Source organism: Somniosus microcephalus, chromosome 11 (genome assembly GCF_052327205.1).
Source record: "Somniosus microcephalus isolate GS21.2 chromosome 11, FLI_Smic_1.0, whole genome shotgun sequence".
In the NCBI taxonomy this organism is placed as follows: Eukaryota; Metazoa; Chordata; class Chondrichthyes; order Squaliformes; family Somniosidae; genus Somniosus; species Somniosus microcephalus.
This window is the reverse complement of record NC_140997.1, coordinates 199,743,368-199,762,133: the sequence shown is the minus strand read 5'-3', so window position 1 is coordinate 199,762,133 and position 18,766 is coordinate 199,743,368. Positions and strand designations below refer to the sequence as shown.

At 43.2% G+C, this 18,766-nt stretch overlaps 1 protein-coding gene across 2 annotated transcripts in view; it reads right to left on the bottom strand.

Moving 5' to 3' along the window:
- Positions 1–629: 629 nt before the first annotated feature.
- LOC147111116 (caspase recruitment domain-containing protein 19-like) overlaps positions 630–18,766 on the bottom strand; it is a 43,998-nt gene continuing 25,861 nt past the window's right edge. Inside the window, exons 4-6 of one of the 2 annotated variants that reach the window (XM_086001676.1) lie at positions 18,513–18,581; positions 13,425–13,496; positions 630–9,886 (exon numbers count right to left, since the gene is read on the bottom strand). In XM_086001676.1, coding sequence (XP_085857802.1) covers positions 9,771–9,886; positions 13,425–13,496; positions 18,513–18,581 — 257 coding nt within the window. In that variant the 3' untranslated portion in view covers positions 630–9,770. The remainder of the gene's footprint in view (positions 9,887–13,424; positions 13,497–18,512; positions 18,582–18,766) is intronic. The other variant, XM_086001677.1, reaches the window with a different exon arrangement.

Sequence of the window (18,766 nt, the reverse complement as noted above, 5' to 3'; positions counted from 1 at the left end):
GGCTAAGAATGAACTTACCTTTCTTTAATGTATTAAAAAATAATAAACCTGTGGAAAAAATGTTTTAATTTTAATTAATTCACCACTTACCTTGTTAAAAGCAGGCTTTGCGCCTGCTTTTTACATGTGTAACTCCTGGAGACTTACCCTCCCGGAGAAACCTGCAAAAAAACGGAAGTCTCCAGCGTACGCGTTCGACTTCTGAACCCCTTCTTTCAGGGGAATGGAAGTGCCGGTTTCCCGCGCATGCGCAGTGCATGCACGAAACCGGCACTTCCGTTAGGCCTACGGGTGAGTACCCCGTGCGTACTCACCCGTGGAGACCTGAATTTCTGGGCCAATGCCACAAATCAAGATGAAAGCTTTTTGAAGGCAGATTAATTCAGCAACAAAACAACAAACCTGGTTCAGAATAATCTGATAATATTTTTCATCTAATTCTGAGGTGAGGGTACAGGAAGAAAGGGAGTTTGTACAGAGCAAAATGATATGTTAGAGCAAAACCCTCCAGAGTATAACAGTTCCTGGAGAAATGTGCATTGTACTGCACAGTTATAGTTGCGGACTTGAAATTGATTAAACCCTGTTCTTTAAAAAAAAATTAAAACTCATAAGTTGGAAAATGTCACTTGTATAAAAACTGTTTTTAATACAAATCAGTAACAGTGGAAATTGCATACCAGTCATTTTACACCTCTTACTTGTAGTGGCACTGCAATGAACTGCCAAATGCTATACAGTATTATTGCAGGCTAATGTAATGAAGTAACAGCAGAGTTTCGTCTTGATACTTTCTGAAGGTGTGGGTTATACAGGGAATATACAGAGTGGTATTTGTAATGATTGAAAATGCTAATCCCTAATTGTAACTAGAAAGTACTTACAAAAAGATCTATATTTCCTCTCCCATTTTACTTTTCCTCTCGTTGCACAATAGCTCTATTGAAAGGGCATGGAAGTGAATGACTCTCAGGCTTCTACTAACTTCAGTCATTCAGTCTCCCTCCCTCTGTAATACAACCAGTAGGCAAACCAGTTCTGATGAAAGGTCATCGACCTGAAACGTTAACTCTGATTCTCTCTCCACAGATGCTGCCTGATCTGCTGAGTATTTCCAGCATTTTCTGTTTTTATTTCAGATTTCCAGCATCCACATATTTTGCTTTTGTAAACCAGTATCTTTGTCTTCCTATCCAGTAGCAAAGAATAATTTAGTATACAAACATACTGCCCCACCTGAATAAACATGTATTTAACGGACAGTCTCATTTACTTCTACATAAATCTAATGGATGAAAATTGCTGACAATGTAAGACCATTAGGACGTATGAAATGAGAAGAGCATCTACGTGGGTTAGGCCTCAGCTGGAGTATTGTGTCCAATTCTGGGCACCGTACTTTAGAAAGGATGTCAAGGCCTTGGAGACGGTGCAGAGGAGATTTACGAGATTGGTACCAGGGATGAGGGACTTCAGTTATATGGAGAGATTAGAGAAGCTGGGATTGTTCTCCTCAGAGCAGAGGTTAAGAGAGATTTAATGGAGGTATTCAAAATTATGAAAGATTTTGATGGAATAGATAAGGAGAACCTGTTTGCACCGGCAGGAGGGTTGGTAACCAGATTTAAGATTATTGGCAAAAGAACCAGGGAAGAGATGAGGATTTTTTACGCAGCGAGTTATGATGATCTGGAATGCACTGCCTTACAGGACAGTGGAAGCAGATTCCATAGTAATTTTAAAAGGGAATTGGATATATACTTGAAAAGGAAAAATTTGCCCGGCTATGGGGAAAGAGCAAGGAAGTGAACCTAATTGGATAGCTCTTACAAAGAACCGGCACAGGCACAATAAACCGAATGGCCTCCTGCTATGCTGTATGATTCTATGATACGTAGAATCTGCAGCACATAAGCAAGTCATTTAGCCCAACTTTTCTATGCTGGTATTAGACTCTACTCGAGCCTCCACCCACTCTAATTACCTCTTCCCAATCTGCCCCCCTATCCTTCTATTCCTTTCCCCCAAGGTATGCATCAAGCCTCCACTTAAATGCATAAAAGCTATCTGTTCCAACCATTCTCACCAATTTCTGTGTAAAGAAATTCCTCCTAAATTCTTTATTTGATCTGTTAGTGGGTATCTTATAGTTATGCCCCCTTGTTCTGGAGTCGCCCTCAAGCTTCTCCAGTCTATCTACGTAACTGAAGTCCCTCATCCCTAGAATCATTCTCGTAATTCTTTTCTGCACCCTCTCTTTGGAAAAAAGAAGCCTGAATCCAGAACCAGGACCTGACCTGGTATCAGAATGCAGAGCTGCGAGATTCCCTGGATGCAACAGTTCATCTATTACATTTTGGAGTCTGTTCAGTCCTGATTTATACTCCACAAGTGTTGTGTTGGTGTGAAGCCAAAAACACTTTACACCAATGTTAACCTGGTAGTTTGAATGCAACATAAATGATCTTTTGAGTTGAAGAACCCTTCCTCCATTTTTAATCGTCACTCCCAATCCTTCAGTTTCCCCACTTCAAACACTGGGTTAGACTTAAACTCCCTCCGCTCAGCAGTAACTGAGGTGGTAGCAGAGTTAAAATGGAGATGGTAGACTTACCGCCCTGTTCCCACTCTGCTGCCATTTTCCCAGGACCTTCTGCTGGGTGGGAGCCTCATTTACCTGTGCATATTGAGTATGACATTTCGCCGCTCCCCCCGCCACTGGATCTACTTTTTTCCCGGCCGGGTTGGCCTCCTGACTGCCCCAAATTGTGCCGAGCTGGAGCGGAGCTGGCAAATTGCATCGGGACACCAATTTGACACTTGCAGCCCGCCACGTAAGTGGTAATGAGGCCCGGCTCTCAAAATGGACCAGTCCTCCTGATAGTTAAAATCAACGCCACTGTCCCATAGAACATAAGAATTAGCAGCAGGAGTAGGCCATATGGCCCTTCGAGCCTGCTCCGCCATTCATTAAGATCATGGATGATTTTCGACCTCAACTCCACTTTCCTGCCCGATCTCCGTATCCCTCGATTCCCCTAGAGTCCAAAAATCTATCGATCTCAGCCTTGAATATACTCAATGGCCCAGAAATTCCATTCGCAGCCCTCCTGCGGGCGGAGGGCTGCGATCCTGAAAACTCTGCGCCTGGACTGGAGGGCTCCCGGGAGGCGCAGAATTCCATGATGTGCCTCCTCAAACTGCTGGTGTGCAGGGCACGCGTATCCCAGGGGCGCATGTAGTTCGCAGCATCCCTGGGATACACAGGAAGACCTGTCAAATCTATGAATAGAGATCAGCCCCAAAACATAAGTAAAACTTCAAATAATTTTTTTTTTTTAAATCACATTTTTAAAATGACTATAAATTACATAAATTAACTATTTTAAACAAAAATTTTAATTTTTGAAAAAAATGATTAAAGTTTTAACGGGGCTAAAAATTAAAGTATTTTAAAATGATAAATCAGAGGGAAAAAAAAATTTCTTTTACTTTCTTCACCTCTTACCTTGTTAAAAGCAGGCATTGCGCCAAGGAGCTGCCGGCCTTGTGCCTGTTTTCCAGGCGCAGCTGTTTCAGACTTACCTGGACTGAAGCAACTGCTGAAAAAAACAGAAGTTGCAGCCGTACGCGCTGCCTCTCTGGCGCAGGCATTTGACCAGTCAAGCCCTTTCTTTGAAGAACGGAAGTTCCGGTTTCCAGGGCATGCGCAGTGCATGCGTAAAACCGGCACTTCCGTTGGCCCTATGGGTGAGTACACAGCGTGTACACACCCGTAGGGAACGGAATTTATGGGCCATTGACTCAGCATCCACAGCCCTCTGGGATAGAGAATTCCAAAGATTCACAACTCTGAGTGAAGAAGTTCCTCCTCAACTCAGCCCTAAATGAGCTGAGAAATAAAGCAGGTCATCTACTTCTATAGCATAAGATCCAAGGAGAGGACATATAAATTGGCCAGAAAAAGCAGCAAACCTGAGGATTGGGAGCAGTTTAGGATTCAGCAAAGGAGGACAAAAAGATTAATTAAGAGGGGGAAAATAGAGTATGAGAGTAAGCTTGCAGAGAACATAAAAACTGACTGTAAAAGCTTCTATAGATATGTGAAGAGAAAAAGATTGGTGAAGTCAAGCGCAGGTCCCTTGCAGTCAGAATCTGGGGAATTTATAATGGGGAACAAAGAAATGGCTGACCAATTAAATACATACTTTGGTTCTGTCTTCACAAAGGAGGACACAAATAACCTCCCAGAGATGTCAGGGAAAATAGGGTCTAATGAGAAGGAGGAACTGAATGAAATCAGTATTTGTAAGGAAATGGTGTTAGGGAAATTGACGGGATTGAAGGCCGATAAATCCCCAGGGCCTGATAATCTACATCCTAGGGTACTTAAGGAAGTGGCCCTAGAAATAGTAGATGCATTGCTGGTCATCTTCCAAAATTCTATAGACTCAGGCACAGTTCCCATGGATTGGAGGGTAGCTAATGTAACCCACTATTTAAAAAAGACAGTAGAGAGAAAACAGGGAATTATAGACCGGTAAGCCTGACATCAGTAGTGGGGAAAATGCTAGAGTCCATTATAAAATATGTAATAGCAGAGCATTTGGAAAACAGTGACAGGGTCGTACAAAGTCAACATGGATTTACAAAAGGTAAATTGTGCTTGACTAATCTACTGGAATTTTTTGAGGATGTAACTGGTAGAATAGATAAGGCAGAACCAGTGGATGTGGTGTATTTGGACTTTCAGAAGGCTTTCGATAAGGTCCCGCATAAGAGATTAGCATGCAAAGTTAAAGCACATGGGATTGGGGGTAAGGTACTGACTTGGATAGAGAACTGGTTGGCAGACAGGAAGCAAAGGGTTGGAATAAATGGGTCTTTTTCCGAGTGGCAGACAGTGACTAGTGGGGTACCGCAGGGATCGGTGCTAGGACCCCAGCTATTCACCATATATATTAATGATCTAGATGAGGGAACTAAATGTAATATCTCCAAGTTTGCAGATGACACAAAGCTAGGCGGGCGTGTGTGCTGTGAGGAGGATGCAGAGAAACTCCAGTATGATTTGGACAGGTTGGGTGATTGGGCAGATGCATGGCAGATGCAGTATAATGTGGATAAATGCGAGGTTATCCACTTTGGTGGCAAAAACAGGAAGGCAGATTATCTGAACGGCAATAGATTGGGAGAAGGGGAAGTGCAATGAGACCTGGGTGTCCTTGTGCACCAGTCGCTGAAGGTAAGCATGCAGGTGCAGCAGGCGGTTAAGAAGGCAAATGGTATGTTGGCCTTCATAGCGAGAGGATTCGAGTACAGGAGCAAGGATGTCTTGCTGCAGTTGTACAGGGCCTTGGTATTGTGTGCAGTTTTGGTCGCCTTATCTGAGGAAGGATGTTCTTGCCATGGAGGGAGTGCAGCGAAGATTCACCAGACTGATACCTGGGATGGCAGGAACGACGTATGAGGAGAGATTGGGTCGATTGGGCTTATATTCGCTGGAGTTTAGAAGAATGAGAGGGGATCTCATTGAAACTTATAAAATTCTAACAGGACTAGACAGACTAGATGCAGGAAGGATGTTCCCGATGGCGGGGGAGTCCAGAACCAGGGGTCACAGTCTAAGGATAAGAGGTAAGCCATTTAGGACTGAGATAAGGGGGAATTTCTTCACCCAGAGAGTAGTGAACCTGTGGAATTCTCTACCACAGAAGGCAGTTGAGGCCAATTCATTAAATATATTCAAGAAGGAGTTAGATATATTTCTTAAGGCTAAAGGGATCAAGGGATATGGGGAGAAAGCAGGGACAGGGTACTGAATTTGGATGATCAGCCACGATCTCATTAAATGGCGGAGCAGGCTTGAGGGGCCGAATGGCCTACTCCTGCTCCGATCTTCTATGTTTCTAGCACACTAATAATGCTGTTCTCCAACTAGCCAATTAGAAATGATAAGGAAAGCCTGAGTTTACTTGCCCTATGGGGAAGTGGCTCACATTTCCTTGCTCTTCCTTCTCCTACCATCGACAGCCTACTGACATTGAGAACGGTCTATATGAGAACACCTGAATGAAACTTCTATCATTGCACAGAACAGTCAATGATGCACCAATATACCAGGAACAGAGAAATCTCTGATATCAGAATCAATCAGGGAACTATAGATGAAAAATGGTGAAAGCTGAGAAAGGATTCTTGGGATCAAGTACAACCAATGGTAAAAACCAGACAAAACAATATCATTGGAAGAAGCTTTGGTGCAGAGATCACGAAGCTTCCTAGAGGTTAAATATGAATATAAGTTAAAAATAAGAATTAGTGTGCAGAATATATTGCTATCACATTACAGAAGTCCAAGCACACTGTGTTTACGTTTTTTCCCAAAGATATATATCTTAATTGCCCTCAAACTAAAGTTTGTTTTCTTACTGGAGTGTTTTGCTGTTTTCCACGGAGACTGAATATGGATTTAGTACTGTACACTTGGTCTGTTGACAAACATCTACCAATTGCTAATTGTTAATGGTTATAATGGAGCTTGCCTTGCTGTCTCTGCTAAAAATACAAAAAAATTAAATAAACCCTGGAGTGATATTGCACACATTTACACACACCAGGCTATGCATTCATTTCATTTTTAAACAGATTAACACAACACCCTCTTAATTCACAAGTTGTTCATGATTTTGCCATTTTTCCCCCCCCACCTGATGCAAGCAATTTCACGAGTACTGGTTTGCAAAGCATTCGACATGATGACATAATTCAAATTGCTAGTTCCATTCTGCAGGCCTGTGGTATCAATATAAAGAGAGAGGAGCTCAATGAATTTCATTTTGTTGCAAATGTAGCAGTGGGCACAGAAACAGAGACAAAGCCAAACAATTCTGGAGATTTGCCTCAATTACTATAATAGCGCTAGTGTCAGGGACTCCATTTATGGTGGAATGCTCCTTTAAAGAAATTCGGGAGCACAGTGCAAGACAGATACTGCCGAATATATCACACTGATGGTCTTATGACTGGTGTGTTATGCGTCTTGCTTAATGCTGTTGGAATTAGTTTCCCAATGTTACTGTGTAGCCCTCAAACTCTTCCCGCTCATGTGTTGCTGGATAGTTTTCCTGCCATGCTACTCTGTCTCTTTCCTGGCTTGATCCATTCCTGTATTCATCTTTATTCATTATTAAGCATGACCCCCCTCTAATTCTCAATACTCTGTTTCTTTAATAGGTTTTCTGCCTCACAGATGCTCTTTGGTCCACTTTCTCTTTTACCAAACTCAACATTAAACAACAAACGCATAGGGACTCTCCTCTCGCTCCGTGACAGTAACCTGTGAAGGTCATAATGTTAATCACATCCTGCTGCCAAGTACCTCTCCTTGCATAGCATGATACATCACAAAAAAGTTACATCAAGAAGGAACCAACCTTATTATTTAAAATATGTTAAACCTTTTATGGTAAGGAAGAATTACGCATCAAGATAGCAGTTCAAACCACTCGATCTTTATTTCTCATAATTTCTGCTTCCTGATGTGTATCCCCTGTTCAAGTCAAGAACTGTGTGTTCCATGAGAAATGTCAGACAGATGAAGTATCTGCTAGCTGTAGATCTCACTGTTTCAAAATGATCAACAGTGTTACAGTATAAATTCCCTGAAGTCATAAAGGCCAAGAACCAAAGTTTCTTGCACCTTATCGCTTAGAGTGAGACCACAGTGTCATCAAATCCTTAAACAGGATGCAAGTCAATCTGAACCTTTGGGGTTTTCTAAACAACCTTTACAAACTCTACCAGTCTACCACTTACCTGCAATTACTGGTACAAAGGAAATATTTTCTAACACTTTAATCCTTTAAAATGAGGGTGCCTCGTTTAATAACAAGTTATGATTCTGACCTAAGAATGCTTACCATTAGATATCTTTAGAATGGTAATAACATGAAAGCTGCTGAATAGTCAGACTCTAAATGTCTTGCATTTAATTGCAGGAACATAATGAGATTCTCAGCTGCAAATTTAAATATTAAATTATTTGTTATTCAGAAAGTACATCAGATAGCTGCTCAAAATGTATGTCTCAACTTCCTGACATATATCTTCTGTGCAACTAATGAAAGGGAAACAGTTTCAAGAAAAACATCAGACAGATGACGTATTTACTAGTTCATTTTTAAGACCCTCAGTTACCAAAAGATCAATAATGTTTTCTCATCAGAAAAACTAGCATTATTTGCAGTTTTGTAACTGTAAGCTTTCAATCCTGTTCCTGTTATGCCAAAGTTCAAGTTGCTGATAAGCAGGAAATTGATTGTAAAGAAAGATAATGGTAAACCAAGCTAAACTGCAATCTAACATCTCTTAAAAATAATTTATTGTAGAACCACAGCAGATCCAACTGTTTGGCTGCTGACATTACAAGTAATGGTGTTGGTAACTATCAGCAGTCAGGACCTCATTGTCGCAGGGTCTGGTGAGGTTTAGTTTCATTCTAGAAATGAGAAAATCAGTAACAAAAGGGCTCCAGCATTTAATGCGAGATAGAACCTTTAGAATTGATAAATTAGCAAATGGTAAGATATGTTATTATAGATATATAAACGCCTCTTTAAACTACTTATTTCTGTCCGGGTTCAAGTTGACAATGGAGAATGGGAGTACCAGTCACAAAGTCAAGCAGGTACTGTATGGGTAGGTCAGTGCCACATTGCCAGACCTCAGAGACTAAACTTCAAGTGGCATTCCCATTCTCCACACATTCAATTAAGGCCTTTCGCAGCTCCATCCACATGGTGATTATGTGGTGCCTCTTGCCACCAAGAGATGAGACTATCTAATGCCGCCAGTATACTGCATTCAAACACAAGCCAGGTGTCAAGAGCTTTGCTTTCCCTGTGCTAAAAGTGCAGCTTAATATTGATGGTTTTTCTCCAATCTTTTGGCTGTCTTGAGGTAAGCAAGAACACCGCTGGTGGTTGCCTCACATTAGTTTCACACAGCTACGCTGTAACTGCAATCACTGTGAATTTGGTCTTTTACTTCTTTTTAAAAAGCTCTGGTGGTACAAGAGGCTGCTTTCCTTTTCAACAAATTAGAATTTTCTGATAGGAAAGCCAATTCTTTTTATATATAGAATCAGTAAAAAAAATATATACCAGTAATAGGAAATCACTCCAGCTATCTGTTTCAGCAGGTATGCAAGGAGCTCTGCTGTCATCACCTCCACTCATAGCTACGCAAGCAGACGGTATATCTGCGTACACCATGCTTTAATAGCCCTGTCACTGCACTTGCACCACCAGTATAATTGCAGTTTTTAACTCATCTAGAACAATCTCAAGAGCTCTCAGTAAGAGGTAACATTCATTACAAATCCCTGAACACTTGGAATTTATTTCTGTTGAGGGTCAGTGAACTATCCAAAACAGCTGGCTTAAATCTTACAGTTACAGTACTTTCATTAAAAAGGATGGATAGCTGAATACCTGTTTTTGCATATCAGCTGCCAGCACTGTGTGGGCACAGGAGGTGAACGCCACATGCTTTTCTTGATATTGCAGATTATACCATTGTGGGCCCACATCACGTGCTGAAAGGAGGTAATAATATTTCTGGCAAGCGCATTTACTTTAAATACAAATAGATAAACATAGCCATCTTTGGTATCGGCAGACGAACTGTCCTGTAAAATGAAAGTATGTGTGTTCCCAGTCGTTTGTTGACAAGGCAGACATGCTAGTCGCTGAAGTGCTGCTCTTTAATTAGTTGCTCTTTGACTGGTCTTCAAAGTACGCTAACAAGTACCTTCTAGCTCGTCTTCCAACACCAAGGGAAGAGAATCCTAGGATCTTCTTTGCAGCACTTTCAAATTTAGTATCTGCAGATAAAATTATAAATCAATAAATCTCTCTGCCATGTCAATTTCAAATATACAAATAGTCTGACTGCTAACTTTAAAGCATTAATTTTCTGAACCATTGATAAATAAAATGAATAATTTATATTTGTCATAAATCATTAGGCTAGACTAGAAGAAACTCATCTGCAGTCAATTCATAAGCAGTCATGAGTGAAATTACCGAAAAGCATTTTCTTACGTGCTGTTAGTGGCTCATTCTCGCTGCCTTCAATTGAATGAGGTCTGGGTACATGAGGAAATTCAACACAAAACTAATATTGTTTTATCATCTTATCATCAATAATTTTGGACTTCAGTTGAACTGTGTGATGTAGTTAAAATTAGTGATGATCAGATAGATTTCACCCACACAACTTCATGAAATATAGTCTTATCACATTTTAACCTAGTTTGTAGGTTTGCTTCCCACTACTGGATATTAAACAAAAAAACAAATCACATTGCATAAATGACTGGCAGCCCAATCTATAGATCAAGTTTTGACCTGGTGTTATGGCAAGAGAGCTTCATAAAGTTACCTTCATCTCTGTTTGAGTTCATGTATCACCTTCAGTAGCAACCGATTAAATATGTATGACAAGAGAACAGTGCTATTGACGCCTTCTGAACACAGTTCACAAAATGACTGTAAAACTTTAAATTACACACATTTACTTGCTTCCATCCCCACATCCATTACCAAGACAACTTTCTTCCACCTTTGCAACATCACTTGCCTCCACTCCTATCTCTCCTCATTGCTACAAAACCCGAATTCTAATTCAAAATCAAAATACTGCGGATGCTGGAAATCGGAAATAGAAACAGAAAATGCTGGAAATACTCAGCAGGTCAGGCAGCATCTGTAGAGAGAGAAACAGAGTTAACGTTTCAGGCCAATGACCTGCCTGACCTGCCGAGTATTTCCAGCATTTTCTGTTTCTATCCCTAATTCTAATCATCGCCTTATGGCTTGCCTTCTTAAATACACTACTAGCCAGCCTTCACTCTCCACAAATTACAACTCGTTCACAAAGTCCTGTGCATCCATCAGTCCTGTCCTTGCCAGGCTACACTGGCTCAGGTGAGCCAGCACATTGTTTTCAAGATCTTTGCCCTCCTTTTCACATAAGAACATAAGAAATAGGAGCAGGAGTAGGCCATTCGGCCCCTCAAGCCTGCTCCACCACTCAATAAGATCATGGTTGATCTGATCTTGGCCGCAACACCACTTTCCTGCCCGCTCCCCATAACCCTCGATTCCCCTGTTTTTCAAAAATCTGTTTCTCTCCGCCTTGAATATATTCAATGACCCAGCCTACACAGCTCTCTGGGGTAGAGAATTCCAAGGATTCACGACCCTCAGAGAAGAAATTCCTCCTCATCTCCGTTTTAAATGGGCGACCCCTTGTCCTGAAACTATGCCCCCTAGTTCTAGATTCCCTCACAAGGGGAAACATCCTCCCTGCATCTACCCGGTCAAGCCCCCTCAGAATCTTATGTTTCAATAAGATCACCTCTCATTCTTCTAAACGCCAATGAGTATAGGCCCAAACTGCTCAACCTTTCCTTATAAGACAACCCCTTCAACTCAGGAATCAACCTAGTGAACCTTCTCTGAACTGCCTCCAATGCAAGTATATCCTTCCTTAAATAAGGAACCTGGGTTACTTCACCCCCTCACTAATGCAGGGGTCACTGGACAGGGATCAGAATCAGGAACCCGGGCTGATTCACCCCCTCCCTAATGCAGGGGTCACTGGACAAGGATCAGAATCGGTTCCCGGACTGATTCATCCCCTCCCTAACAAAGGGGTCATTGGACATGTATCAGGAGCAGGAACCAGGGCTGATTCACCCTCTCCCACTAACCGATGGGTCACTGGACAGGGATCAGGAGGAGGAATCTGGCTGATTCACCCTCTCCCTCTAACCCAGGGGTCATTCGACTGGGATGAGGAGCAGGAGCCCAGGCTGATTCAGCCTCTCCCTAATCCAGGGGTCATCTCCCTAATCCATACTTCCATAGTCTCAGCCCACCCTACCTCAGCAATGTGCTCCAGCCATACAACCCAGCATGCATGCTCTGCTCCTCAAACAGGAGTTTACTTTTCAACCTCTGCTTCCTCTACTCCACCACTGGCAGTTTAATCATTCACCCATCATGCTGCTGTGCTTTAGAACTCCTTCTCGGATTTCTTCAAACTTGCCACCTCCATCACTGCTTTCAAAAGCCGTCGAAAACCACTTCTTTTTGACCATTCTTTTTGCACCAGCTCTCAGTCTTTATGTTTTTCCTTCCGCCTCCCTGTGCTCTGTAGAGTGTTTTGCAACGTCTTTCATTATATGAGGGCTTCATAAATAGAGGTATTGAGTACAAAAGTAGAGAAGTTATGCTGGCCCTTTATAAAGTGCTGGTTAGGCCACAACTGGAGTATTGCGTCCAGTTCTGGTCACCACACTTTAGGAAGGATGTGAAGGTCCTGAGAGGGTGCAGAGGAGATTGGTTCCAGGGATGGGGGATCTTAGCTACAAGGACAGGTTGAAGAAGCTGGATTTGTTTTCATTAGAGCAAAAGCGGTTGTGGGGTGATTTGATAGAAGTGTACAGGATTATGACGGGTTTGGATAGGCCAGACGGGGAATGGCTGTTCCCACTAGTTGATGGTACAAGGACTAGGGGACACAGATTTAAGGTTTTGGGCAAGAGATACAGGGGGATGTGAGGAAAAACATTTTTATGCAGCGAGTGATGAGGACCTGGAACTCGCTGCTGATGGAAGTGGTGGAAGCGGAGACACTCAATGTTTTCAAGGGGAGACTGGATAGGCACTTGAGGGAAATAAACTTGCAGGGCTACAGGAATAGAGCGGGGGAATGGGACTGACTGGATTGCTCTACAGAGAGCCGGCAGGGACTTGATGGGCCGAATGGCCTCCTTCTGTGCTGTTGACTCTATGACTGTATAAAAATGTACGTTGTTTTCAGGTACAGGGCATTACAGTTCATGTCTGCAATGCTATTTATTGCCCTTTATTTGGCAATAGGAATACACATACCAACCAACTACGGTACTTCAATTGAACTAGTTTTTAAATTTAATTTCTTCAGATGCACATAGAATCTGCACAATGATAGGGTTACTGTTTTGATTGAACAAATAGTGGCACACTATTTAATGTATGTTAAAAAGGTAGACACCGCTTCGATTCTTTAGTAAAGTGAGGAATTCCCTTTATAACATTTAAATGTATAAAAATCGATGGTTTCACAAAGGTGATTTATATGAGTGTGAGTAAACAGAGGTTTACTTTACTCACATTCATATAGCTAGAGATACGCAAATATAAGGCACTGTAGCTGCACAAAAATGATTTCTTCAGACTTTTCTGCAGTCTGTGTAAATCTAACCACTAAAAGCAAAACCTTTATGGCTGCCTGGAGACTATGGGGCAGACATGACATTCTAACATTAGTTTAATTCATCACTTTTTAAAAAACTCATTATACACTCTTACCTTCTTTACAGTAATACAGAAGGAAAGCCAATCCTGCGGCAACACTAAAGCAAGCCAGAAAAAACACAGGACCTGAAAATGAATGCAACACTTAGTGACACCCAATTTATTATGGGTTTTAGATTAAGAGTTTGAATTGGATTGCTGGACCAGTTACATGACCATTCTACTCAAACAAGTCAATCATAACGCAGGCTCTTTTTTTATTTGTTCGTGGGATGTGGGCATCACTGGCAAGGCCAGCATTTATTGCCCACCCCTAATAGCCCTTGAGAAGGTGGTGGTGAGCTGCCTTCTTGAACCGCTGCAATCTGTGTGTTGAAGGTACTCCCAGTGCTGTTACTGAGGGAGTTCCAGGATTTGATCCAGCAATGATGAAGGAACGGCAATATATTTCCAAGTCAGGATGGTGTGTAACTTGGAGGGGAACTTGCAGGTGATGGTGCTCCCATGCACCTGCTGCCCTTGTCCTTCTAGGTGGTAGAGGCCGCAGGTTTGGGAGGTGCTGCCGAAGAAGCCTTGGCGAGTTGCAATTGTGCATCTTGTAGATGGTACACACTGCAGCCACGGTGAGCCGGTGATGGAGGGAGTGAATGTTTAAGGTGGTGGATGGGGTGCCAATCAAGCGGGCTGCTTTGTCCTGGATGGTGTCGAGCTTCTTGAGTGTTGTTGGAGCTGCACTCATCCAGGCAAGTGGAGAGTATTCCATCAAACCCCTGACTTGTGCCTTGTAGGTGGTGGAAAGGCTTTGGGGAGTCAGGAGGTGAGATGCTCGAGAAAGCAAACAAGAGCTCTGAAGCCCAAGGCTTGTATTAAGGACAATTAGGGATGGGGAATAAATGCTGGCCTTGCCAGCGACGCCCACATCCCGTGAATGAATTAAAAAAAACATATCTACGGCTTTAGTTTATATACATTTTGCAGTTAATGAAACCAGAACAAATTTACCATATACATATGGAATACATTTAGGATCTCTTGCTCCACATGTTACCTAATGTCAGGATTGAAAACATTTTCAAAATATACAATAAAAATCAATGATATTTATTTGAATGTACTCAGTCTGAGTGTTGGTGCTTCAATCCACTGTGGCCTAGAGCAGTACGATGCTCGCTCACTCTAATCTTCTTTATACAGCGAGTTACTAAACTCAACAGTGCAATTGAGAAGGGAGGAGCACTGAATGGGGACCACAGACATCTCCAACAGAGGTAAGAACAGACCATTACAGACACGCTCAAGCTAGAGGTCAACTTATCACCAACATTGGCAGAATTCTGAGAACCTGTTGCTTGGCTGCTCTATTAGTTTGAGAATGGCACATAGCACAGGGTAGTCCAAAGACAGGAAGAGAAAGTTGGTTTTAAAATAGCACAAAGGGAAACTGATTACTCAGCCTAAAACGCCAATAGGAAATGGACATGATGGAACACATGTAGACACAAGATTGTGGCTGATTAACATCCAAAGCTGACTACAGCATTAACGCATTAAACATCACAGTTTAGCTTTATAAAACAGATCATTGTAATTGCAGTTTTAAGTAGAGAGTGAAATGACAGTAACCTGCAAATTTTTTTAATCCTCCTCTCCCATCCAAATCAGACAAAACCAGGCAGGAATTTCCATTTACAAAAAAGGAATGGACAGGAAAGGGTTAACCATTTGCGTATGAGTCTGATAAAAAAAAGCAGCCAGTTACATTTGGGCTCTTTTCTTCATGCAGAGGTGGTGGAAGATCCACCATCAAAGGTACTGAAATTTCCCCAGAAAACCAGACTGTGACTCATTCCGCATTTAATTAATAAATATATAGCTGTACTGAATCGACGCTCTGTTTCAAAATCACCAGGGGAAGGTGGCTCCAAATTCACCTGGGCTCTTTCATTCTTTCTTTTTTTCCACAGAAAATAGGTTGCAGTGGACATTTGTGATACATTTCCAGCCTTAAAGTGATTAAGATCGGGTGCATAACATTCCAGACACAGCAAGTCAACATTAATCTGAGATTACAATGATCAGCAAAACAAGCATAGTGCATTAAATTAAGTATTTGACATAGCTGCAATATATTTAATACCAACCCCTTTACTGAATACACTTCCAGTAGCCAACAAAAGTTGTCATTTATGAAAGTGTAATCAAACAGTTGAGGTTTATATATTATAACAGCGGAGGACAGCCTGAGGGCGCTCTGCTTCTTCCTTGAAGAGGCCCAACCAGTCCCCATCCACCACCACTCTTCTCTGCCTGGCTGAACTTGTTCTCACATTGAACAACTTCTCCTATGATTCCACTCACTTCCTCCAAATTAAAGGTGTTGCTATGGGAACCTACATGGGTTCCAGCTTTGCCTGCCTTTTCGTGGGATGTGTGGAACATTCTTTGTTCCAGTCCTACTCGGGTCCCCTCCCTCACCTCTTTTTCCGGTACATTGATGACTGTATCGGTGCCATTTCCTGCTCTCGCCCTGAACTAGAAAATGTCATTCACTTTGCCTACAATTTCCACCCTTCCCTCACCTTCACATGGTCCATCTCCGACTCTTCCCTTCCCTTCCCTTCCTCGACTTCTCTGTCTCCATTTCTGGGGATAGGCTATTGACAAACATCTACTATAAGCCCAGATACTCCCACAGCTACCTGGACTACACTTCCTCCCACCCAGCTTCCTGTAAGGGCTCTATTTCATTCTCCCAGTTTCTCTGTCTCCATCGCATCTGCTCTGACGATGCCACCTTCCACACCAGTGCTCCCGACATGTCATCCTTTCTTCTCAACTGAGGATTCCCCTCTACTGTGGTTGACACGGCCCTCGACCGTGTCCGTTCTATTTCCCGCACTTCTGCTCCCACCCCTTCCCCTGCCTCCCAGAACCACGACAGGGTTCCCCTGGTCCTCACCTTTCACCCCACCAGCCTCCACGTTCAACGGATCATCCTCCGCCATTTCCGCCACCTCCAGCGTGATCCCACCACCAAACACATCTTTCCCTCCCCTCCCCTTTCAGCATTCCGAAGGGACCGCTCCCTCCGCAACACCCTGGTCCACTCCTCAATCACCCCCAACACCCCCTCCCCTTCCCTTCCCACGGCACCTTCCCATGCAAGTGCAGGAGATGCAACATCTGCCCTTTTACCTCCTCCCTTCTCACTGTCCAGGGCCCCAAATACTCCTTCCAGGTGAAACAACGATTTACTTGCACTTCTTGCAATTTAGTATACTGTATTCGCTGCTCACGATGCGGTCTCCTCTACATTGGGGAGACCAAACGCAGATTGGGCGACCGCTTTGCGGAACACCGCCGTTCAGTCCGTAAGCGTGATCCCGAGCTTCCAGTTGCCTGTCACTTTCATTCTCCGCTCCACTCCCACTTTGACCTCTCGGTCCTAGGCCTCTTACACTGTTCCAATGAAGCTCAACGTAAGCTTGAGGAACAGCACCTCATCTTTCGATTAGGCCCTTTACAGCCTTCTGGACTCAACATCGAGTTCAACAATTTCAGACCATAACCTTGGCCTCTATTTTTTACCATGGCAGCTGTTGATCATCCTGCCATTCCCATTTACACCTCTTCTAGGCTCATCTTTTGTTTCTTAACTTGTCCCATTATCATTCCTTTTGCCTCGTGCCATCGCCCCTTTTGTATTTTAATCTCTCCTGCCTTCCATCCTATCACAGACCTTACCTGTTGTTCTTTCCTCCCCCTCCCCCTCCCCCTATCCCTGCCCCTGCACTTGCTTAAAACCTGTTCTATCTCTAACTTTTTCCAGTCCTGACGAAAGGTCATCGACCTGAAACGTTAACTCTGTTTCTTTCTCCACAGATGCTGCCTGACCTGCTGAGTATTCTCAGCATTCTGTTTTTATTTCAGATTTCCAACATCTGCAGTATTTTGCATTTGTGTTTGCAGTTGAGATTTATTAATAGTCAAAAGAAAAACCGAGAAACTGGTCAAAAATCTAAGGCTTTGTTGACATGCACCACTTTATTTCACCAACAGCTGTCAAACAATATGAAGTGGGACTGGACAGACCACTGGGGGTAGCACATAGTTAAAATTTGACTCCATCACTCCCACATAATCTCACCTCACATCTAAACACTTTGGGGGAAAAATTGGGTTGCTTTACGCCTCCTGTTAGCGGACGCTAATGGGGTACAAAGCCCCTAGCACCTGGGCATGGCACGGGTAGTGCCCTGCGGCGCTGTGCCTCTGGCGATGACATCATCGCTCGGCGCAGCGCCCCGCCCGCAAACTTTAGTTGTGCGCTATGACCTACCGCCGGACAATATGTCCGTCACGGTCAGGGTGGAGTTTTTGCGGCTACGGCGGCGCAAATTAAAGCACAGGTGCCGGGCGGCCATTTTTTTGGGCCGCCTGCCAGCACCTGCCCCCTTTCGCCTCCTCCTGCGGGATGCTGGCCGCAATCGGTCAGCCCGGCGCTCCTCTTAAGTGCCGGGCTCTTTTCCCGGCACCCCGCTCCCCGGTAGTCCAGCAGGGCCTCAGCTAGGCCCATCCCCTTTAATCAGGGGAGGGAGGCCTGTAATATCGCGGCACTACGTGCCAACACGCGTGGCGATGTTGCATGTAGCGCCGCGATATTGAATGGTAGCGCGCCAAAAAGGAGGGGGAGCGCTTCCAGTAGCGCCCCGCCTCCTGCTTGGGGTGCTCCCACTCAATTTACGGCACAGGGGTGCTAACTTTATCGGGGCACTAAAAGTAGCGCCCCAGCAAAGTTAGCGCCCCAAAGGGGGCGCGACCGAATTTTTCCCTCTTTAGCTCTCTCCAATTACTGCACAGACTTTAATACTGACATAGTTGTTGGTGAAATAAAACCTTAAAATGGACGGAGGTGCAAACTTACCTTATTTTACATAATGAATTTATATTGCTGAAGTTTGTGCTCTCAAAAATGATTTTTTTGAGCTTTCACTGCAGTACTCCTTCTTGTGAAATATTCATTTTGACACACTAATTTCAATCAAATACAGCAATTATACAAAACGGTTCAGAGTATTCTTACGCATTTTTGTATCAACTGCTCATTTAGCTCCAAAAAATTGTATTTTAAAAATGAATTACCCCTGTCATTGAGTATGTATTTCTCCCTGTTGTAGGTATCCATGTTACCTCCCATTGATCCTGTTGTTTCTGTGAAAGAAAGTAATGCAGTTACTATTTAGTTTCACTTTTCTGCACTGTGTAAGCAAACATAATCTAAAGGGCTGTATGTCAGAACAGGTTAAGACGTCATGCACTCCAAAAGATTGCTTATATTGGTCCTTGGAGCAATCACACCATGCAAGACTTGAAAGGAGAATGGTCATCACAACAAA